The sequence below is a fragment of the Protobothrops mucrosquamatus genome, unplaced genomic scaffold (assembly GCF_001527695.2).
Source record: "Protobothrops mucrosquamatus isolate PMUCROS unplaced genomic scaffold, P.Mucros_1.0 scaffold_39, whole genome shotgun sequence".
NCBI classification, from domain to species: Eukaryota; Metazoa; Chordata; class Lepidosauria; order Squamata; family Viperidae; genus Protobothrops; species Protobothrops mucrosquamatus.
This window is the reverse complement of record NW_015386115.1, coordinates 187,492-210,505: the sequence shown is the minus strand read 5'-3', so window position 1 is coordinate 210,505 and position 23,014 is coordinate 187,492. Positions and strand designations below refer to the sequence as shown.

The following is a 23,014-nucleotide window of genomic DNA, read 5'->3' as shown; positions in this document are numbered from 1 at the left end:
GAGAGAGAGAGAGAGAGAGAGCAATAGCACTTAGATTTATATACCGCTTGCTCCAGCAGGAGACCCTCTACCATTCCGGTCAAATGGCTGTCCAGTCTCTTCTTAAAGACCTCCAGGGATGGAGCACCCACAGCTTCTGAAGGGAAGCCATTGTGTTGACTGATTGCTCCCACCGTTAGGAAGTTTCTCCTTAGTTCTAGGTTGCTTCACTCCTTGGTTAGAAGATAATGATAAAAACGGGATTCCTTCCCTCAACCTTTCTTCTGAAATTCTCCCCTCTGAACTCTTTAAGTGTTTTGTTTTGTGTGTGTATGTGTTTAAGGTGGTCATCGGGACCGGAGTTTCAGCAGGAATGAATCTGTCCAAGACTTACGACGTCGATATTGTTGGAAACATTCCGAGTGGGTAAGCATAAGATATATGGGGGGGGTGTCCAGCGATTCCTCATCTTACGATAGTAATTCAGCCCCAGATTTCTGCTACTAAGCCAGGGAGTTATGAAGTGAACGATTGCTCCATTTTAGGACCTTTCTTGTCACGGTTGTTAAGTGAATCACTGCCGTTGTTATGTTAGGAACACGATTGTGAAATAAACCTGGCTCCCCCGTTCACTTTGCTTGTCAGAAGGTTGCAAAAGGGGATCACATGATCCCCAGGACTGTCATAAATGCATGCCAGCTGCCAAGCGGTCACATTTTGATCACATGACCAAGGTCCTAAGTGTGAAAACTGCTCATAAATCTCTCCTTTTTCAGTGCTGATGTAACTTTGAATGGTTGCTAAACAAATGGTTGTTAAGTCAATGGCTTCCTGTATGCTTAGAGCTTCTAAATTTATAATAATAATAGTAACAACAACAACAATATAATAATAATGTAATAATAATATAACAATAGAAGGGGGAAGGAGAAGAGGAGGAGGAGGAGGAGGAGGAGGAGGAGGAGGAGGAGGAGGAGGAGGAGAAGAAGAAGAAGATGATGATGATGATGATGATGATGATGATGATGATAATGTTGGAAGGGAACTTGGAGGTCATATAGAGAAGAAGAAGAAGATGATGATAATAATGTTGGAAGGGAACTTGGAGGTCATATAGTCCAACACCCTGCTCAGACAAATGGCTGTCCAGTCTCTTCTTAAAAACTTCCAATGTTGGAGCATTCACAGCTTCTGGAGGCAGGTTGTTCCACTGGTTGATTGTTCTCATTATTAGAAAGTTTCTCCTTAGTTCCAGGTTGCTTCTCTCCTTGGTTAGTTTCCATCCGTTGCTTCTTGTCCTGCCTTCAGGTGCTTTGGGGAATAGCTTGACTCCCTCTTCTTTAGGGCAGCCCCTGAGATATTAAAACCCTGTTATCATGTCCCCCCTCGTCCTTCTCTTCATTGAACTAGACATCCCCAATTCCAGCAACTGTTCCTTATATGCTTTAGCCTCCAGTCCCCTAAATCATCTTTGTTGCTCTTCTCTGTACTCTTTAAAAAGTCTCAACATCTTTTTTACATCGTGGTGACCAAAACTGGATGCCCTATTCCAAGCGTGGCCTTAGCAAGGCCTTGTAAAGTGGTATTAATACTTCACGTGATCTTGATTCTCTCCCTCTGTTAATGCAGCCCAGCGCTGTAGCACTGTAATGTAACTGATTTTTTTTCTCTTACTACTTCTTATAGATTATCCCGTCCTCAAGTACCTGACGTCAGCCTAATCCCAGCAGTGTTTGTGGATGCCATTGCTATAGCTCTTGTTGGGTTCTCCATGACCATCTCAATGGCTAAAATCTTTGCTCTCAAGCACGGCTACACAGTGGACGGAAATCAGGTAACCTAATTGTAACCTCGGGCTTGGCTACTCGTGACCTGGATAAAACTCTGCAATCGATAACATTTGTGTTTCCCAGTAGAAGTATTCCTCTTAGTGTTTCGAAGTTACAACAGCACCGAAAAAAAAGTAACTTACGACCAGTTTTCACGCTGACGACCATTGCAACATCACATGATTAAAATTCGGATGCTTGGCCACTGACTCGTATTTATGACGGTTGCCGCTTGATCCCCTTTTGTGATATTCTCACAAGCAAAGACAAGTTTGTGACGCATCCTCTTCTCTCCCCTTTCTCTTCTTCCCAGGAACTCATCGCGCTGGGCATCTGTAATTCCACTGGGTCCTTTTTCCAGACGTTTGCCATCACCTGCTCGATGTCTCGGAGTCTTGTTCAGGAAGGCACTGGAGGGAAGACCCAGGTGGGGAAAATGCCGACTTTTTTATCTGAATCCCTGAGCCAGCCACGCTGAGGGGAAAGGGAGATGTTTCCAAGCTGAGCCATGCTGGCTGAGGAATTCTGGGAGTTGAAGTCCACGAGTCATAAAAGGGCCATAGTTCCCCCATGCTGGCTCAGGAATTCTGGGAGTTGAAGNTGGCCTAGGCCTAGGCCAAAGGTAGGCAACCCTGGCTCTTTTATGACTTGTGGACTTCAACTCCCAGAATTCCTGAGCCAGCCATGCTGAGGGGAAAGGGAGAGGTTTCCAAGCTGAGCCAGGCTGACTCAGGAATTCTGGGAGTTGAAGTCCACGAGTCATAAAAGAGCCAAGGTTGCCCACCCCTGTCCTAGACCTTATTCTTACTAAAATGTTTCTCTGATATATATTTTTTTTGTTCAGATTGCAGGAACTTTGTCCTCAATTATGGTTTTCCTGGTGATTATCGCCATCGGTTACCTCTTTGCACCGTTGCCACAGGTAAGTGGGTCTCTAGATAGTCTAAATCAGCAGAATTAAAAATCCTGTTTAACAGGCCACCATATCTGTGTCTGTTAAACCTAGCTTTCTTATTGCTTGGTGGTCTCAGAATTGAGACCATAGATAATTGTTAGATATTTTAACCGTGTATCCTTTTCTCTGGTGGTCCCCCATAAACACCACTAGCTTTTTCTAAAGTTCTTTCTAAATACAGGAAGTCCCCAGTCATCTTGGGTTAAAGACAACCCAAGGTTAAGAACAGAGCCTGTTGTAGCAAAATTCGAGTTAAATACACGATGATTCAAATCCATTACACAACACCATGGTGGTGCAATGGTTAGAATGTAGCATTGCAGGTTGACTCTGCCCACAGTCTGGAGTTCGATCCTGATGGGGCTCAAGGTTGACTCAGCCTTCCACCTTCCGAGGTCGGTAAAATGAGGACCCAGATCGTTGTGGGGGGCAATAGGCTGACTCTGTAAACCGCTTAGAAAGGGCATTAAAGCACAATGAAGCAGTATATAAGTCTAAGTCGAGCTGTTGCTATTGCTATCTAAGCGGTGCAGTGGTTAGAATGCAGTATTGCCAGCTAACTCTGCCCACTGCCAGGAGTTCGATCCTGATTGGCTCAAGATTGACTCAGCCTTCCATCTTTTCGAGGTCGCTAAAATGGGGACCCAGATTGTTGGGGGCACAATATGCTGACTCTATAAACCGCTTAGAGAGGGCTGTAAAGCAATATGAAGTGGTATATAAGTCTAAGTGCTATTGCTATGTAAGCCGTGGCAGTTCAGTGGTTAGAATGCAGTATTGCAGGCTAAACTCTGCCGACTGCCAACAGTTCGATCCTGACCGGTTCAAGGTTAACTCAACTTTCCATCCTTCTGAGGTCGCTAAAATGAGGACCCAGATTGTTGGGAGGACAATAGGCTGACTCTATAAACCGCTTAGAGAGAGCTGTAAAGCAATATGAAGCGGTATATAAGTCTAAGTGCTAAGTGCTATTGCTATATCATAATACTGTAACAGCTCGTATACAAATTTGACTTAAGACGTTGAGAACTTGTTGCTCAATAGAAGATTACCTATATCCTTAATTACAGTGAATATATTTTATTATGCTTTCTCATCAGATCGAAGAAAGTGTTTGCAATTGACAGATTTAAACTAGTTTGTCAGCAAGCAGGCATAGCCAGTTTCAGGTTAACCTTTTAAAAAAGACAAAAATTAGGAAAGTGGCCATCTGAAAGATATTGCTGGGAATTGTCATAAAAGCATCTCGGTTTCTGAGAAACACGTGCCCAGAAAAATCAAAGTATTTCCTGTTTCCTTGAATGCTTATTCTTGTTAACGTTTGGAAATACATATTTTTTTTTTAAAAAAGGCATGCACACGGCTAGATGCCTGGAATGAGTTTGACGTGAATTCAGACCAAAAAAAAAAAAATCATACTATTCTCAAATTGTTTTCCTAGACTGTGCTGGCAGCGATTGTGATGGTCAACCTGAAAGGCATGTTCAAACAGTTGGCAGATATCGCCCACTTTTGGAGAACCAGCAAGATTGAACTGGTGAGTGATTTTTTTTGTGCCCGTCAGCTTCTTTTCTTCGGCTTTTTACCTCTTATTTTTAATTTGTGTAATTAGTCCAGCATTCCCCTGTCACAGTTACGTTGCGCAAGGAAAAGCATCCATGTAAGAATCAATTCATTCAAGTACAGTGATGCTTCAGGATCTGGGAGGAGAATGGAATGGAATGGAATGGAATAGTGGAGTGGAGTGGAGTGGTTTGGGGTGGAGTGGAGTGGAGTGGAGTGGAGTAGAGTAGAGTAGAGTAGAGTAGAATAATGGAATAGAATATAAAATAGAATAGAATAGAATAGTGGAATGGAGTGGAGTAGAGTAGAGTAGAATAATGGAATGGAATATAGAATAGAATAGAATAGAATAGAATAGAATAGAATAGTGGAATGGAGTGGAGTGGAGTAGGGTAGAGTAGAGTAGAGTAGAGTAGAGTAGAGTAGAGTAGAATAATGGAATAGAATAGAATATAGAATAGAATAGAATAGTAGAGTAGAGTAGAGTAGAGTAGAGTAGAATAATGGAATAGAATAGAATAGAATAGAATAGAATAGAATAGAATAGAATAGAATAGAATAGAATAGAATAGAATAGAAGGGACCTTGAAAAACAATAAACTGTATGTCCCAAAAGTGTTTTTTTCAGGAGGCAACTTGGACTTTCTTTGTTTTTTTCTTTGAAGACGTTTCCCTTCTCATCCCAGAAGCTTCTTCAGTTCTGACTGGATGGTGGGGAAAGTGGAAGGATTTATACTCCTTGCAGAGAGCTGGTCATTTGCCTCCTTTTAGAGAGTCCTTGAGGCCACTTGGAGGCTCACCTGTGTCCTGAAGGTCACCTGAGTGGTGCAAATGGGTGTGGAGTCTTCCTAGCTGCAGGATGTAAAATCCTTCCATTCTCCCGCCATCCGGTCAGAACTGATGAAGCTCCTTGGATGAGAAGCGAAACGTCTTCAAAGAAAAAAAAAACCAGGAAAGTCCAGTTGCCTCCTGAAAAAAAGCACCTTTGGGACAACCAGGACCTGGATTGACTGAGAATCTCCAGAGACAATAAACTGTATATTGCTGATTGGATGATTCCTTTACTTTGATTTTTTTTTTTTAGGCCATTTGGATTGTAGCTTTTTTGGCCTCGGTGTTCCTGGGCCTGGATTACGGCTTGCTCACCTCAATCACCTTCGCAGTGGTCACCATTGTGTACAGGACCCAAAGGTATCAGTTAAACTTTTAAACCCGTAAAAGAAAGTTCCCGGTTTGTTTTTGACACTTCTTTATTCTTTCTTTCTTTCTTTCTTTCTTTCTTTCTTTCTTTCTTTCTTTCTTTCTTTCTTTCTTTCTTTCTTTCATTCTTATCTTTCCAATCTTTTTTCTTTCTTTCTTTCTAAACTTTTTTCTTTCTTTCTTTCTTTCTTTCTTATCTTTTCAATCTTCTTTCTTTCTTAACTTTCTTTCTTTCTTTCGTTCTATCTTTCCAATCTTCCTTCCTTCTTTCTTTCTTTCTTTCTTTCTTTCTTTCTTTCTTTCTTTCTTTCTTTCTTTCTTTCCTCCCTCTTCCCTTCCCTTTCTTCCTCCCTTCCTCCCTTCTTTTTCCCTTCAGCTTTTCTTTCTTTTTCTTTCTTTCTTTTCTTCCTTCCCTCCCTCCCTCCCTCTTCCGTTCCCTTCCTTTCTCCCCTCCTCCCTTCTTTTTCCCTTCAGCTTTTCTTCCTTCCTTCCTACCTTCCTTCTTTCTTTCTTTCTTTTTTATTTATTTAATTCGTTTATTTAATCCATTTACTTCATTGATTGGATTCCGTTCAGATCCTGCCTTTTTATCCCAAATAACTCAAGGCAGCAAAACGTTCCTAATACAGGTGTAGTCCTTCATTTACGACCGCAGTCGAGCCCAAAAATTTAGGTTGCTAACTGAGACGTTTGTTAAGTGACTTTCGTCCCACTTTACGACTTTTTCCTTCCACATTTGTTAAGTGAATCGCTTGCAGGTGATAAGTTAATAACACGGTTTTTAAGTGAATCTGCCTTTCCCATCCCGATTATTATTATTTTCAGATTACAATTAAAATGATTACCCAAACGATATTGTTGCTCTAAATGCGTGGACATGTTTCGGGAACCATGTCTTGCAAAGTAGATTTTTTCCACTTAGTATGCGTATAATAATAATAATAATAATAATAATAATAACAACAACAACAACAACAACAACAATAGTAAAAAGTTGGAAGGGGCCTTGGAGGTCATCTAGTCCAACCCCCTGCTCAGGCAGGAAACCCTAAACCATTCCAGACAAATGGCTGTACAGTCTCTTCTTAAACACTTCCAGTGTTGGAGCATTCACCGCTTCTGGAGGCAGGTAGTTCCCCTGGTTAATTGTTCTCACTGTCAGGAAATGTCTTGTAAAGGCTTCAGTTATATAACTGCTTATTTTTGTGAGCTGAAGTTTGCCTCCTTTAGTTCTTGATCAGTGAGTCAGGTTCAAAGCAGGAGAACCTGTTTTGATAGTGGATATAAACTTTGGACACAGTCAGTAAAGAGACAGGTTTGGTAGGTTGGTTTGGTTTTTTTAAAAAGAATATTTCTAGGAATTCTGCCACGCTGAAGTACGCAAGTTCGTGAAGATTTCTCCAATCTAAACCCAATAACACGTTTTATTCCTGTCATTTTCCTCCACAGTCCCCAATATAGAATCCTTGGCCAGATTCAAAACACGGATATTTATTGTGATGTGGACCTGTACGAAGAGGTAAGAGATCTGGGACTCTGGAAGACACGTAAAATTAATGGGTTCAGTTAAAAATGGGGTGGAACAATAGGGACCTCATGGGGAACCTTCCGGTTGGATCGCCTTGCAGTCCAGGGGACTCGCAGGAGTCTTCTCCAGCACCAGAGTTCAAAGGCCTCCATTCTTTGGTGCTCAGCCTTTCTTATGGTCCAGCTTCCACATCCATACATTGCAACTGGGAAAACCACGGCCTTGACTATACGCACTGTTTTGGCAGGGTGATGTCTCTGCTTTTGAGTATGCTGTCTAGATTTGCCATAGCTTTCCTCCCCAGGAGCAAGCGTCTTTTAATTTCTTGGCTGCAGTCCCCATCTGGGGTGATCTTGGAGCCCAGGAAGATAAAATCTGTCACTACCTCCATTTTTTCATAAAGTATTATATAAAGTATATATAAAGCATGCAATGCATTCTTCAGCATAAACTTGCTCTTAGAACCTGCCATGCTGCACGCAGGGTGGTATGGATTAGACAGTCTCCTCTCCGTGTAAAAATTATGTCATCCAAATTTGACAACTCTTTTTCTCACAAACCCAGCTGTTGGGATCCAGCTTGCTAGTTTTGTTTGCTGCAGATGGGTTGGTCTTTATTAGGAGAAAGAAGATTAAACAGCTCTGCTTCAGTTGGGAAAGTCATTCCAACGACTAGGACATAGTTTAGGGGTCTGCCAAAAAAAAAAAAAAAGAGAGAATTTTGCTGCAAATTTGGAGTGTAAACAATCCTTGAAGGCAACATTTATAACTGCCAATTAACTTGGGAAGAAGCGTAGTCAGAATTAGGGAAGAGTGGACAGGAAAATATGTTTTTACAGGGAGAGGAGAGCAAAAGTCGCAGTGTTTTAGGATTGTACAAATACAATTCTATTTTTAATCCTTTAAAAAAAGGGGGGGGTTCCATTTTTCCCCAGACACAGAAATACCCCATGCAACTTTTGGGTCAAGAAAAATAGTAGAAACACTAATCTTTTGATTTTTGCGTTAGCAAGACGGCCATCCAGGAAATGTCGTAATCGCCTACTTTTCTAAGATAAAACAAGTAGCTACTCTTGCAGGTTCCGCTGAATTTAATGCCGTGCAAACTTAACAAGGACCCCTTATGATATGTTTTCATTCTGCCACAATTTAGGTGAAAGAATATCCTGGGATTAAAATATTCCAGGCAAATGCACCGCTCTATTTTGCCAACAGTGAATTATTTACCAGCGCGTTGAAAAAAAAGGTAAATTAATTTATTTCTTCCTGTTATTATTCAATCCACCGTCAAATTGTATAAGGAAACTCATGAAACAGGTATTTGTCGGGCTCTAGAATTACAGACTTTGGTGCTGGGGGAGACAGGAAGATTGTGGTATTCTCAATCTTAAAACAAAAAACCAACCCTGAACAGTAGAGAGTTAAGACTACCGTTTCTATTTAAGATGCCGGTTTTATTCTTCCACGTTTTTTTTTTAAATGAGATAAAGGTGAGGACGGTGATACTCAAATATTTTATGTCTTCCCCCGCGGTTTTAAGTGGTACAGTCCACGAACAGGTAAGTTTTGACTGATGATCCACAATTGAGCCCAAGGTTGCAAAATGACCCCGGGACACTGCGACTGTCATAAATGTGAGTCAGTTGCCAAGCATCTGAACTTGTGGACTTCAACTCCCAGAGTTCCTCAGTCGGCCATTTTGATGAAACCACAGGCTTGGATCCAGACCAAGGGTCTTCAAACTTGGCCCTTTTATGACAGGTGGACTTCAACTCCCAGAATTCCTCAGTTGGCTATTTTGATGAAACCGCGGGCTTGGATCCACACCGGGGGTCTTCAAACTTGGCTCTTTGATGACTAGTGGACTTCAACTCCCAGAATTCCTCAGTCGGCCATTTTGATGAAACTGCGGGCTTAGATCCAGACCAGGGGTCTTCAAACTTGGTCCTTTGATGACTGGTGGACTTCAACTCCCAGAATCCCTCAGTCGGCCATTTTGATGAAACTGCGGGCTTAGATCCAGACCAGGGGTCTTCAAACTTGGCCCTTTGATGACTGGTGGACTTCAACTCCCAGAATTCCTCAGCCAGGCGTGCCTGGCTGAGGAATTCTGGGAGTTGAAGTCCACCAGTCATCAAAGGGCCAAGTTTGAAGACCCCTGTATTATAATCAAGGGCCAGTTTTGAAGACCCCTGTATTATAATCATGGTCATATGAAAAACAGTCATAAGTCACTTTTTTCTTGTAACTTTGAACAGTCACTAAACAAATAATTGTAAAGTCAAGAACTACCTGGCCAGTGATATTTTCAACCGAATCAAGGGTCGTTGTGGTAGATTATCCAAAATCTCTTCACTGTTCTAAATCGCAATCCCATAAAAGCGACCCTTTGCAATGGACGTTAAATGATCAATTTAGCAAGCGAATTAACTTCCTGAATAGGTTGAATTCAGTAAAGCTATTAGCCGCTTTCATGAATTGAAGCTGCTCATTCGGCGGCAATATTGGGGTACACAGAGGTAAAGAAGGATTGGGTTTTAAAAGATTCACCCTACGGTATGTGTTAGGGCAGCAGCCTGCTGGCGTTCATTTGGCTTCTGTTGCGAGGTGAGACAAATCTTGATTTTCCTTTCTTTTGGGGGCAGACTGGTGTGGATCCGGGTAAAATATCGGCAGCAAAGAAAAAAGCACGAAAACGACACGCCAAGGAACTGAAGCAGCTGGATGAACAGCATAAGAAAGCCGTCTTGAAGATGGTAAGTCTGAAACGCCTTGAGGAATACAGACTGATTAGAATAGAATAGAGGAGTAGTAGCAGTAGTAGTAGTAGTAGTAGTAGTAGTAGTAGTAGTAGTATGGTATGGAATGGAATAGAATTTAGAATAGAATAGAAATATAATATGGAATAGAATAGAATAGAATAGAATAGAAGAATAGAATAGAATAGAGAATGGAATGGGATAGAATAGAATGGAATAGAATAGAATAGAATAGAATAGAATAGAATAGAATAGAATAGAATAGAATAGAATAAAGAATAGAATATAGAATTTATTTATTAATTTATTTATTAATTACATTTATATCCCGCCCTTCTCCTTACGGACTCAGGGCGGCTAACAATCAGATAAAAAACACACACATTATACACCTATAAAATTGATTAAAAAGAAATATTTAAACTCATCAAATTTAAAAATAAATAAAACCCCTTTAAAATCCCTTAGGCCAGTCCCGCAAGCTGGAACAACCACATCTTGAGGGCGCGGCGGAAGGAAGGGAGATCAGGGATCACCCTGATCTCTGGGGGTAGTTCGTTCCAGAGGGTGGGAGCTCCCACAGAGAAGGCCCTCCCCCTTGGGGTCGCCAGCCGGCACTGTCTGGCTGACGGCACCCTGAGGAGACCCACTCTGTGGGAGCGTACAGGTCGGTGGGAGGAAATCTGTGGCAGGAGGCGGTCTCGAAGATAGCCAGGTCCGATGCCATGGAGCGCTTTAAAGATAATAGTCAGCACCTTGAAGCGCACCCGGAAGGCTACCGGCAGCCAATGCAGCTCGCGCAAAAGCGGCGTAACGTGGGAATAGAATAGAATAGAAATAGAATATAGAAAAGAAAATAGAGTAGAGTAGAATAGAACAGAACAGAACAGAACAGAACAGAACAGAACAGAATAGAATAGAATAGAATAGAATAGAATAGAATAGAATAGAATATAGGATAAGATAGAGAATAGAATAGAATAGAATAGAATAGAATAGAATAGAATAGAATAGAATAGAATAGAATAGAATAGAATATTGGAATGGAATGGAATGGAATGGAATGGAATAGAATAGAATAGAATAGAATAGAATAGAATAGAATAGAATAATATAGAATAGAATAGAATAGAATAGAATAGAATAGAATAGAATAGAATAGAACAGAACCTTGGAGTCCAGCCCCCTGCTAAGAGATTTGCACCAATAAAGGAGAATACAGGTATTCCTCGACTTACAACCACAATTGACCCCCCCACCCACATTTCTGTTGCTAAGTGAGACATTTATCTAGTGAGTTTTGCCCCATTTTACGACCTTTCTTGACGTAGTTGTTAAATGAATCATTGCGGTCATTCAGTTTAGTAACATTGCAAAGCGAGAATTTTAAGAAGAGGCTGGACAGTCGCTTGTCTGAAATGGTCTCTAGGGATCTCCTGCTTGAGCAGGGGGCTGGACTAGAAGACCTCCATGGTCCCTTCCAGCTCTATTCTATTCTAATTCTAATTGATTTTGCTTCTCAGAAAGTCTCAGAAGGAGATCATATGAGTGGATTACAATTTTAAACCTTTGTTTGGTTTGATTTTGTTTGGTATTCTTCTTCTTCCCGTTAACTATTTTCTCCCTAATGTAATATGCAGAACACAGGTCAATAATTTGCACATAGATTTAGTAGTTTAAAGAGGGCAAAGCGTCATGACAAATTTTATAGTCATGTATCAATCAGCATTCAATAGAGGGGATAATATATGTATATGTGCTGTTTGTTGGGGGATTTTTAATGCACCTTTTTTAATATTGTGATTGTTTTGTCTCCTTTGTCCTTTTTTTTTTTTGCCTTTGTCTTTTTTCCTGCTGTCGGGTATTTTGTATTGAAACCTTGTCTTGAACGAAACGAAAAATATTTAAAAAGACGAACAACATGGAGCGTGGTATGAACCACGAAGTGTTGGAAAATGAAGTCTCCCTTAATGGGAAATTCGCAGCGGCCGAAGACACACCGCAAAATGTCTCTCCGGAGGAAGTGGAACATTTTATGATACCGGGAAGCCACGTCCACTCCATCATTCTAGATTTTTCACCCGTGAACTTTGTGGATTCGGTTGGAGCAAAAGCCCTTCAGTCAGTACGTACTACCTGGGGACTGGAGGCTAAAACACACAAGGAACGGTTGCTGGAATTGGGCATGTCCAGTTTAACGAAGAGAAGGATGAGGGGGGGGACATGATAGCAGTCTTCCAGTATCTCAGGGGCTGCCCCAAAGAAGAGGGAGTCAAGCTATTCTCCAAAGCGCCTGAAGGCAGGACAAGAAGCAACGGATGGAAACTAACCAAGGAGAGAAGCAGCTATAGAACTAAGGAGAAACTTCCTGACAGTGAGGACAATTAACCAGTGGAACAACCTGCCTCCAGAAGCTGTGAATGAATACCGGTTTTAATCGCTCTTTCTGAGAATGAAGCAGCTGCTTAATTTTGTGCTCTTTCATGCACTAGGGTCAAGTTAAAATGATACAGAATAAGAGAATAACAGAGTTGGAAGGGACCTTGGAGGTCATCTAGTCCAACCCCCTGTTCATGCAGGAGATCTATACCATTTCAGACAAATGGCTGTCCAGTCTCTTCTTAAAAACTTCCAGTGTTGGAGCATTCACCACTTCTGGAGGCAGGTTGTTCCACTGGTTAATTGTTCTCACTGTCAGGAAGTTTCTCCTTAGTTCCAGGTTGCTTCTCTCTTTGGTTAGTTTCCACCCGTTGCTTCTTGTCCTGCCTTCAGGCGCTTTGGAGAATAGCTTGACTCCCTCTTCTTTGGGGCAGCCCCTGAGAGATTGGAAGACTGCTATCATGTCAACCCTCGTCCTAATCTTCATTAAACTAGACATACCCAATTACACAAAAGAGCTTACTGCAATTCAGGTGTTGTTTTTTTTCAAGTCTCCCCACATACGTTGTTTCCTTACCTTTTGTCAGATGGGAAATATCAGATCCACAAAAGAAGGTCCAATTAAACAGATTTATTGCCAAACAGCCTTGGCATAAGAACATTCTCAACTACCAGGTAGCATCTGCTTAGAGTTAAATACGGGTCCACGGAATTCATGGGAGATCGGACTTAGTCCACTTAACGACTATGTAGGAATTCTAGGCTGCTGCCTCTTTTGACTCCGCCCCCTGGTTCTGCCAATTTCTTCTCCTACATGGTTAGCCACTATCCGCAGGGCACCAGGATAAGGAAAAGACAAGTTTGAGAGATTTAATCGTTGTGTTTCATCTTATTCCTTTTAAGACAACTGGAGGCCAACTTTAAGAGGGAATTTTCATAGCAGATCGATAACGGGTGGAATGGGCAAGCTTTGCTAAATCCAGAAAAAGTAACCGAATGTTATTTCCTTCCCTGTTGCAGATTATAAAAGAATACGAAGAAATCGGGGTTTCGGTCTACATAACGGCCTGCAATGGTAAGTCGGAGAAGCGTGGGTTAAATTTTTCCTACAGTCAGTAGGACATTAACGTTCTCTCTAGTATTCCTCAACTTGATGCCTTCCGAATTTACTACACTGGAATTCCTACCTAGCCAAACATGATGGGTTTGGAAGTTCACCCCGTTCTTTAACCCACCAAGTGAGGTCTTACATCACACCAAGTAAGATAAGTGATCCCTTGCAGAATTGGAATTATAGGAGTACATATTTGCATTTGTCCAGATAGTCCTTTAATGCAGGGCTTTTCAACCAGTGGTACGGGTACCACCTGTGGTACATTGGCACCTGGCAGGGGGTACGCGACCATCCTAGAAAAGTGGTAGTGGGGGAGGGGAATGAGCTGAACCAGTGGCAGCACCGCACAAGCCTGAGCAAGAGATGGCTGGAGCTGCAGGGCTGTCAGGGCTCAGCGGAAGCGCCAGGATCAGTGATGCTTTCCAGATGATCGGCGCTTCTTTGGGGCTGTCAGGGCTCAGTGGAAGCTCCAGGATCAGCGCCAGGCTCCAGCTGGAGCTCGTTGCTGATCCTGGCTCTTCTGCTGAGCCCAGAAGAAGCGCCAATCAGCTGGAATGTTGCAGCCTCTCCAGGGTCTTGTGATTTACATTCAGATGCTTGGCAACTGATTCATATTTATGACGGTCACAGTGTCCCAGGGTCATGTGAAGTGACCAAAACCTGCTGCAACCACCCAGCAGACGGGGGGAATAAAAATCAAACACCCCCCACCCCACCCCCGCTGCCAATCCTCAACAGAAATGCTCACAACAATGAAAACCTCGGACAGGAGGAAGAGCGCGGCCGGGTGGGCAGGCAGGTGTCTTGCTCGGCTGTGCCTTGGGGGGGGCACTTTTTTCAGTGCCATTGAAACTTCGAACAGTCACTAAGCGAACTGTTGTAAGTCGAGGACTACCTGTACTTCATCACTTTTTTCCCTTTTTTGGGGGGGGGGGTCATCAAGTTTTTGACACCTTGCTAGGCGCCTGGTGGTACTTGGATGTTGCCATATCCTAAAAGTGGTACAATGGATGAAAAGGTTGAAAAGCCCTGCTTTAATGATCGTTTGAAGTTACAACAGCACTAGAAAAAGGGGACTTAGGACCCTTTTTTCACGCTAATGACTGTTGCAGCCTCCCCCGTGATCAAAATCAAGAAGTGTCACGTGTCAAAAATTCAGATGCTTGGCAACTGGTTCGTACTTAATGATGGTCGCAGCGTCCTGGGGTCACTTGATCCCCTTTTCTGACCTGTCAATGGGGGAGACTAGGTTCACTTCCGTTGTGATTCCGTGCCAGCCAGTGGACCCGGCAGCTGAGTCCGGGGAATCAGAGGAGGAGGAGGAGGAGGGGCCTGGAGAGCCATCGGAGGAAGGCTCTGATGACCTCCAGGAGTTTCAATCTGATGAAGAGTCTGGCCCCTCTACTCGTGCTCAGGCTGAGACCCAGCTGTGCGGGGAAGCTGAGTCAGACTCTGAGGATTCACAGCTGGAAGACATCATAGACCAGGGGTGTCAAACTCAATTTCATTGAGGGCCGCATCAGCATTGGGGGGGGGCGGGTGGGTGTGGCCATGGTGGGTGCGGCCTACTGGGTGGGTGTGGCTGGAGTGGGTGTGGCCTACTGGGTGGGCATGGCCAGCTCTACATCGTTCGCGTCAAGGGTGCCTGTGGGGGCCTGGGCAGGAGTGGGACAGATCTGAGGGTCTCTGGCAGAAGGGGGTGGGACCGAGGCAAGTGCCAAGGCATGGTCCATTTCTTCATTCCTAACAAAGGGTGACACCTCCCCAGCATGCACCCAGGAGGCGGGGCCGACGCGGCAGGGGCTGGTTCCTCACTGTTTCCAGATGGCCTTGTGGAGCTAAGACTGAATGCGTTTCAGCATAGATGGCCACCCCAAAATTGTACATTGGCTCCCAGCTGGCCTGGGCCAGGGCCAAGGCAGCGGGGGCCGTTCCCTCACTGTTTCCAGGATGGCTTCGCGGGCCACATGAAACCACTTCGTGGGCCGCATCCGGCCCCCGGGCCTTGTGTTTGACATGTCTGTCATAGACGCTCGCAAATGCAGACAGGCAACCAGAGCAGGACGATGGGAGGCCATGGGGCCACTGCAAGGGAGGAGGAGAAGGCATTGAGCAGCCACGCCTTGGGGCTGCATAATAAAAAGGGAAGGTGTGGGCGGTGCTGGTTGCTGAAGGCAACCGATTGCAAAGGACTCAAGTTTCCTGGAATCGTGTTCTGTTTGCCTTGCCTGTGAACAATTCTCCGTTTGAATCGTGTTCTGTTTGCCTTGGGACAATTCTTTGTTTGCATCGTGTTTTGTTTGCTTTTGCTTTTGGGACATTTTGCAGGTCTGTACCTAATTAATAAAAGGGGTTTGTTTTTCCCTGCATTTCCAGCCTACTTGTTAAAAGAGGGGTTGGTCCTTGTGAGTTAACAAGGACTCACGTAGGCTGGGACAGAACAACTTAACAACCACGTTATTAACTTAACAACCTGCAGTCATTCCCTTTAACAACGGCGGCGAGAAAAGTCGTAAAACAGGGCAAACAAAACCCGCTTAATAAATGTCTCACTTAGGGGCAGAAATGTGTTTGGGCTCGGTTGTGATCGTAAGTCGAGGATGAGCTGGGCTTACAAATAGATATTTTGCAAAACATTTTGGAAAGGTGGAAGCTTCCCAAAAGGCGGAAGGTGGAAAAAACCTTTTTAAAAAGGAAAAAAAAACATATCGGTATCCAGTTAAAGGTAAAATGCGAGAGAGAGAGAGAGAGAGAAAGAGGCGTATTTGTGCTTTTAAATAAACTTTTGACGCTTGTGCCAAAAGGTAATATTATTCCCAGTGCTTTAGCTGAGTGCAGAACAGCCCTTCCTCCATAAACAACTTAATCCATGTGTCAGGATTGTGAGCCAAATAAAGCTTTCTCTTTATCAACTCTTCCCCGAGGGAGCAAAAACATTTTTGCTTTTGCTTGTAAGAATTATACTGTGGAGCTTTGTTTTCTGGGCATAACTTGTGGTTTCTCAAGCCTGGGTAAAAGTGACTTTTGTTTGAGAAACACAAACCTATTAATCACAACAGGGACATTTGAATAGAATGGAGCTGGAAGGGACCTTGGAGGTCTTCTAATCCAGCCCCCTGCTGAAGCAGGATAACCTATACCATCTCAGACAAGTGACTGTCCAGTCTCTTCTTAAAAACCTCCAGTGATGGATCACCCACGATTTCTGGTGGCAAGTCGTTCCACTGGTTAATTGTTCTTACTGTCAGGAAGTTTCTCCTTAATTCCAGGTTGCTTCTCTCTCTGGTCAGTTTCCAACCATTGTTTCTTATCTTGCCTTCAGGTGGCTTGGAGAATAATTTGACCCCCTCTTCTTGGTGGCAGCCCCTCAGATACTGGAACACTGCTATCATGTCTCCCCTATTTCTTCTTTTCTTTAGACTAGCCAAACCCAAGTCCTGCAGCCGTTCTCCGTATTTTTTTAGTCTCCAGGCCTTGGATCATCTTAGTTGCTCTCCTCTGAATTTTTTCCAAACTCTCAACCTCTTTTTTGTGATATGGTGACCAAAATTGGCTGCAGTATTCCAGGTGTGGTCTTACTAGGGCTTTGTAAAGCGGTACTAATACTTTGCGTGATCTTGATTCTATGCCTCTGTTTATACAACCCAGGATTGTATTAGCTTTTAAATATGGACTTTCTGATAAACGGCAAAAAGGTCTTTCCGATAAGTGGTAAAAAGGATTTTCTGATAAGAGACTTCGGCTAATGAAGGAAAAGGTTAAGGAAACAATGGGGTAACAGGAATTAGCAATGATTTGAAATGACACACAATTGTACTTTATACATTTTATTAAGTTTGACCGTAAGATAAAATACAGAAGGAACAAAACGTTAGGAAACCCAAGATATTTTACTCCGTAAATTTCATTGTTTCATCATTTATTTCATTCAGTTTGTTTGCCGCCCATCTCGCTTATCAGGCGACTTGTTGGACGGCTTTACGATAGGAATAGGAGTCGGTTTCCACGTGATGGAAGGGATCCCGCAACGGCTGTGTGAAAAAAGGGTCATAAGTCACTTTTTTCAGTGCTGTTGTAAGTTCGGTCACTAAATGAGCTGTTGTAACCAGTGGTGGGATTGAAATACCCGAACAACTGGTTCTCTTATTGGATGTAGGCCTGGACCTCTGAGGCCTAGAACGGACTTCCAGAAGTGGCATCCACGCACTTCCGGCGGGCCATTCTAGGCCTCGGAGGCCTCCTCCAGACCTTCGAGGCCTAGAACGGACTTCCGGAAGTGGCATCCACGCACTTCCGGCGGGCCGTTCTAGGTCTGGGAGGTCTCCTCCAGGTCTCCGAGGCCTAGAACGGACTTCCGGAAGTGGCATCCACGCACTTCCAGCAGGCCATTCTAGGCCTGGGAGGCCTCCTCTAGGCCTCAGGCCTAGAACGGACTTCAGGAAGTGGCATCCACGCACTTCTGGCGGGCCGTTCTAGGCTTGGGAGGCCTCCTCCAGGCCTCCGAGGCCTAGAACAGACTTCTGGAAGCAGTGTGCATTCAGCCGGTTCTCCGAACTCAGCAAAATTTAGCTACCGGTTCTACCGAACCGGTGCAAACCGGATGAATCCCACCCCTGGTTGTAACTCACGGACTACCTGTATAAGGGACTCTTAAATGAATACCTGACACTTGATATCTAATACGTGCCTGAAAGTGTTTTGTTTTTTTCCCCCTTTTATTCCCATCAGGCTCTGTTATGGACAACCTCACCAGACTGCATTTTTTTGAGAAAGCAGCCTTATGGGACTCGTTCTTCCCCAGTGTTCACGACGCTGTCCTGGCCAGCCAGGCGACGGGCTTCTCTTCCACCTATCTTTAACTCAGCTGCTCCATTGTGAACCACGTGGATCTATTTCCAAGGGCTCCTGTAGACAATTTATTTAATATGCGCAGATGACAGAGCCTCAGACAAGCCACTCCTACGGGTAAGGTGTGTCTGCACCGCACCGCACCACAACAGCCTGTTCCCTGCCGGCCCTGGGTTCTTAAGACTCCGGAAGCCTTAATCCTTTCAAACGTTGTCACTGAATTCAAAAGTCGTCGATGGAAGCGTGGGATAAACGCAAAGATTATTTGTAGAGCGCGTGAAGTTGTGTCTTGCTGCGTACGTTTGGCAGTGTTTTTGTTTTGAGTTAGCTTGCCAGAAAATATTAATATTATTTTAACAGTGTCTTCCTGGCAAGAATTGGGGTGACTGTTGAAAGGAGCTGTTGTGTGTGTGATTATGTATTGTGTGTTTGTGTGTGTGTGTGTGAGAGCTCCTCTAACTTGAATATGCAAGCCGTTTCCAGATTTTCGACGCAACGCCGTTTCCAGATGCAGAAATCAGTGCTTTTTCATCTGATGACTACTAAGAGAAGCATAAACATTTTGTTTCGAACGAGCCCTTTAGCTCTGTTTTATTTTAAATTATTACGACTCCAGAGTTAACAGATCATTTTCACGTTAAGGAGGTTTACTGTACTGGTCCAATGCTAACTAACCTTAAGCAAGGTGTATTTAAACTTAGCTGGGAAATGAACAATACATAATGCAACTGCTTGGGGGGGGGGAAGAGAACGTAGCACCCAAAATCTACTTTTTTACACCTAAAGCTATCTGGGTACAGTTACTACAGTTACAGTTACAGCTAGCTACAAATTGTCTGGAAAAAAAGAAAGAAAAATGAAGAAATGGCATTTTCCAAAGTTAGAGGATCCTGCTCGGTGTATTTTCTGCGCAGTGACGTTATCTTTTAAGTCCCAAAAAGATTGTTCCGAAAAATCTCATGATGCCACTCCTGAGGAAGTTGGGTTTCTTGAGACAATTCTCAACGCAGTGTGGGATCGGTGAACAAGCATTAACAATTTAAGTTGTCGTGTCCAGCGGTGGGTTGCAAAAGGGACAAATTTGTTTTGTTGCGTAGCACGCAGCTGGATGCCCTATGCAGTTTTAGTTCAATTGTGCTTCCTCGCAGGTAAGTAAATACAGGGTTGGGACATTGCCACCACCACATCACCGAAAAATTAAAAAAAACTGGAGGAATTTGATTTCTCCAACTTTACTAAATAAGCCTTAAGCATCCAGGGGGGTTCTTCCCCCCCCCTCCAAATACAGTCTCTGCCTTTCTGCTAATGTTGCCAAACCCTTACTTGTCCTGTTGTTAAGAATATTATTGTGAGATAAAACTGGTTTTTCTTCCGTGGGTATGTTTAAACCAAAGGATATTGGTGTATCTGTTGAAGGCTGTTTACATGCGTTTCTTTTATATCTGCAATTTTGAAGCAAACTTCTAATACTGATAGCTGGAGACTCTCGGTCCGTCGCAAGCGGTTTCTTTTAGCATCAATTTGCAAACTTTCCAGAAGTTTCTGGAGAATAAAACTTTTTAAGCTATTCGGGTCATCCCTCCCGCACTCTTTAATAAAAAAAAGTTAGCTATGTTGTACAAAGGATGTAGGACTCCCGATGCTCTGCCTTTTTCGTATTATATTTAAAAGAAACTAGCTTATGTGAATTGCTAGGGTTACGTAAGACTGCACTGTGAATCCTGGTATCTCTGCAACGTAGACCGTGACTTTTATTTAATGGGTGGGGTTGCATTTAAGACAATATATTCTATCAACCGCCGATTGTGGCAAAGCCTTGTTGCATTTTATAACCGTTTCTTTCAGAGGAGGAGTCAAAAGTTAAAACCTCTAATAAAAAGATAAACCTTGAAATTTCATTCTCTTGTCATTTTATTTTTACACAGCCAATTCATGTTGCTATGGGGATAAATCTGCAGATGTATACACTATGTTGGGCCTTTGCTACTTTATCCATTGCTTCCAATGGGTGTCCCAAGACTTGTGGACTTCAACTCCCAGAATTCCATGCTGGCTGGGGAATTCTGGGAGTTGAAGTCCACAAGTCTTAAAAATTGTCACGATCAGACACCCCTGGCTTAGAATGAAGACACTAGCCAGGGTAAAATACCTTATCTTCTTATTCTAAATGTATCTTTTCATTCTAACTTTCCTTCTTTTTTTAAAAAAAAAATGAATTTTGCTGCTCCTGTGTTCTACTGGACTCTAGTCCTCCAACCAACTGGGAAAAAAAATATCATGTACCACTTGCTCACCTGTAGGGAGACCTGTCAGTCAAGCCACCACTGTGCTTTTCTCAAGGGTGTTCCTGTCTCAAAGCTTAAACCTAAAGAGGATTTACATTTGATTTAGAAAGTATTGAATTAAACCCACAAGAAGCATTCGAAGTCTGGAGTCGAGTTGGTTTTCACAACCTTTATTGGAGACACAATAAAGCTAAACGGTTACACTTTCAAGAACGACCACTGTATAAGTTGGAATGTTCCTTTTTTTTTTTTTTTACTTCTACTAGATCCAGCTACAACACAGCATTTTGCAGAAACAGAGGGTTCTCTGACAGATCCGAGATTAGTTGTAGGTCATGTACCGCGGGGTAGCACTGAACTTGGCGTACGACTTGATGACTTTGTTCACAGCATCCAGGAAGTCCTTCTCGGTGGCGATTTTTCGCCGCGCCCGGATAGCAAACATACCCGCCTCCGTGCAGACGCTGCGGATTTCAGCACCTGTGCAGGAATACAAAGGGATTTAAAAACAACACAAAGCATAGTAACAAAGAGCGTGAGAGGGGGACCCGACAAAAACTACAATGTTAGGAGCCCTGGTGGCGCGGTGGTTAGAATGCGGTATTGCAGGCAGACTCTGCCCATTGCCAGTAGTTCGATCCTGACCGAACCAAGGTGGACTCAGCCTTCCATCCTTCCGAGGTCAGTCAAAGGAGGACCCAGATTGTTGGGGGCAACGGGCTGACTCTGTAACCCGCTTAGAGAGGGCTGTGAAGCGGTATATAAATCTTAAGTGCTAGTGTTATTCCTCCTGTTTAAACTTACCAGTGCTATTCGGACACAGCCGAGCCAGCAACTCGAACCTTATGTCTCTTTCAACGCTCATGGAACGGGCGTGGATTTTGAATATGTGAGTTCTTCCCTAAAGAAAGAAAGAAACAAACCAAGCTTTGGTTAGGACAGGCATGGAGGAAATAAGTTGGAGGGCTTAGCAAGTGTTGAGCTTCCTTAAGGATCGGTTCTCAAGAGGACTCCTGGCTCAGAGAATGAAAATAAATAAATGATAATAATGATAATGACAAAAAGAAGGAAGACGGGAGGAGGAGGAAAAGGAGGAGGAGGAGGAGGAGGAGGAGGAGGAGAAGGAGAAGAAGAAGAAGAAGAAGAAGAAGAAGAAGAAGAAGAAGAAGAAGAAGAAGAAGAAGAAGAAGAAGAAGAAGAAGAAGAAGAAGAAGAAGGAAGGAAGGAAGGAAGGAAGGAAGGAAGGAAGGAAGGAAGGAAAAGAAGGAAGGAAGGAAGAAAAAGAAGGAAAGAAAGAGAAAGAAAGAAAGAAAGAAAGAAAGAAAGAAAAAGAAAGGAAAAGAAAGGGAAAGAAAGAAAGAAAGAAAGAAAGAAAGAAAGAAAGAAAGAAAGAAAGATGAAAGGGACCTTGGAGGTTACCTAATCCAGGAGTAGGCAACCTTGGCTCTTTTATAACTCGTGGACTTCAACTCCCAGAATTCCTGAGCCAGCATTCTGGGAGTTGAAGTCCACGAGTCATAAAAGAGCCAAGGTTGCCTACCCCGATCTAGTCCAACCCCCTGCTCAGGCAGGAAACCCTAGACCATTTCGGACAAATGGCTGTCCAGTCTCTTCTTAAAAACTTCCAGTGTTGGAGCATTCACCGCTTCTGGAGGCAAGGAGTTCCACTGGTTAATTGTTCTCACTGCCAGGAAATTTCTCCTTAGTTCTAGGTTGCTTCTCTCTTTGGTTATTTCAAGAAACCCAGTTGCCTTGCCCTTCCTAAGACAGGCAAGACAGATGAGCTTTGAGCATGCCATTGTGTGCCAGTGACAAATGGATAAGAGATGAAAGCTGGGTAGGGGTAAGTCTGGGGGTAAAAAAAAGGATGGGCTATACAGGTGGAACAACTATGGGAGAGCCATTCTAATCTAGTGGTTAAGGCACTAAGCTAGAAGGCAGTAGGCTATGAGTTCTAGTCCTGCCTTAGCCATGAAAGCAGGCTGGGGGACTTTGGCTGGGCATCGTAAAATGGGGCAAAACTCCCTTAAAACCAATTTCTCACTCAGCAACGTAAATTTGTGGGTCGTACGTTGAGGAGCCCCTGTACCGGCGCAACATTCATCACCATCATCGCTATTGTTTAAGAATAAGAGCAGTCTATACCTCCAGATCTGGAAGGCTAAATTCAATCTTCCGATCCAATCTTCCAGGCCTCATCAAGGCAGGATCCAGAGTATCAGGCCTGTTGGTGGCCATCAAGACTTTGATGTTCCCTCGCGGGTCGAAGCCATCCAGTTGGTTGATCAATTCCAGCATGGTGCGCTGGACTTCGTTGTCTCCGCCGGCCCCGTCGTCAAAGCGAGCACCTAAAAGGAAGCAGTAGTTCAGAACCGTATCCTGACCCAAGAGGCGAGTTATGGATCCCAGGCTTCAACACGGATTGCTCGCACTAGTAGCTTGCAAATGAATGAAGAGCAAATCAGAGCAAGAGTTGCTATACAGAGGAAAGGGCTTCCTGGGAAAGAAGCAGAGTTTCATTGACATTATTAAAAAAACAAGATTCGCAGCGAATGAGTCCAGTGCCCCGGAAATCA

At 43.6% G+C, this 23,014-nt stretch overlaps 2 protein-coding genes across 2 annotated transcripts in view; one reads left to right on the top strand and one right to left on the bottom strand.

The window, feature by feature from the left end:
- SLC26A5 (solute carrier family 26 member 5) overlaps positions 1-18,360 on the top strand; it is a 26,804-nt gene extending 8,444 nt beyond the window's left edge. The window contains exons 7-18 of the mRNA XM_015810688.2: positions 323-405; positions 1,666-1,813; positions 2,122-2,235; positions 2,653-2,730; positions 4,205-4,300; positions 5,411-5,517; positions 6,976-7,045; positions 8,207-8,299; positions 9,699-9,809; positions 11,725-11,937; positions 13,212-13,266; positions 18,034-18,360. Coding sequence (XP_015666174.1) covers positions 323-405; positions 1,666-1,813; positions 2,122-2,235; positions 2,653-2,730; positions 4,205-4,300; positions 5,411-5,517; positions 6,976-7,045; positions 8,207-8,299; positions 9,699-9,809; positions 11,725-11,937; positions 13,212-13,266; positions 18,034-18,164 — 1,299 coding nt within the window. The 3' untranslated portion in view covers positions 18,165-18,360. The remainder of the gene's footprint in view (positions 1-322; positions 406-1,665; positions 1,814-2,121; positions 2,236-2,652; positions 2,731-4,204; positions 4,301-5,410; positions 5,518-6,975; positions 7,046-8,206; positions 8,300-9,698; positions 9,810-11,724; positions 11,938-13,211; positions 13,267-18,033) is intronic.
- Positions 18,361-20,587: 2,227 nt separating this feature from the next.
- The window catches only part of PSMC2 (proteasome 26S subunit, ATPase 2), a 13,996-nt gene continuing 11,569 nt past the window's right edge, over positions 20,588-23,014 (bottom strand). Inside the window, exons 9-11 of the mRNA XM_015810636.1 lie at positions 22,584-22,786; positions 21,243-21,339; positions 20,588-20,918 (exon numbers count right to left, since the gene is read on the bottom strand). Coding sequence (XP_015666122.1) covers positions 20,761-20,918; positions 21,243-21,339; positions 22,584-22,786 — 458 coding nt within the window. The 3' untranslated portion in view covers positions 20,588-20,760. The remainder of the gene's footprint in view (positions 20,919-21,242; positions 21,340-22,583; positions 22,787-23,014) is intronic.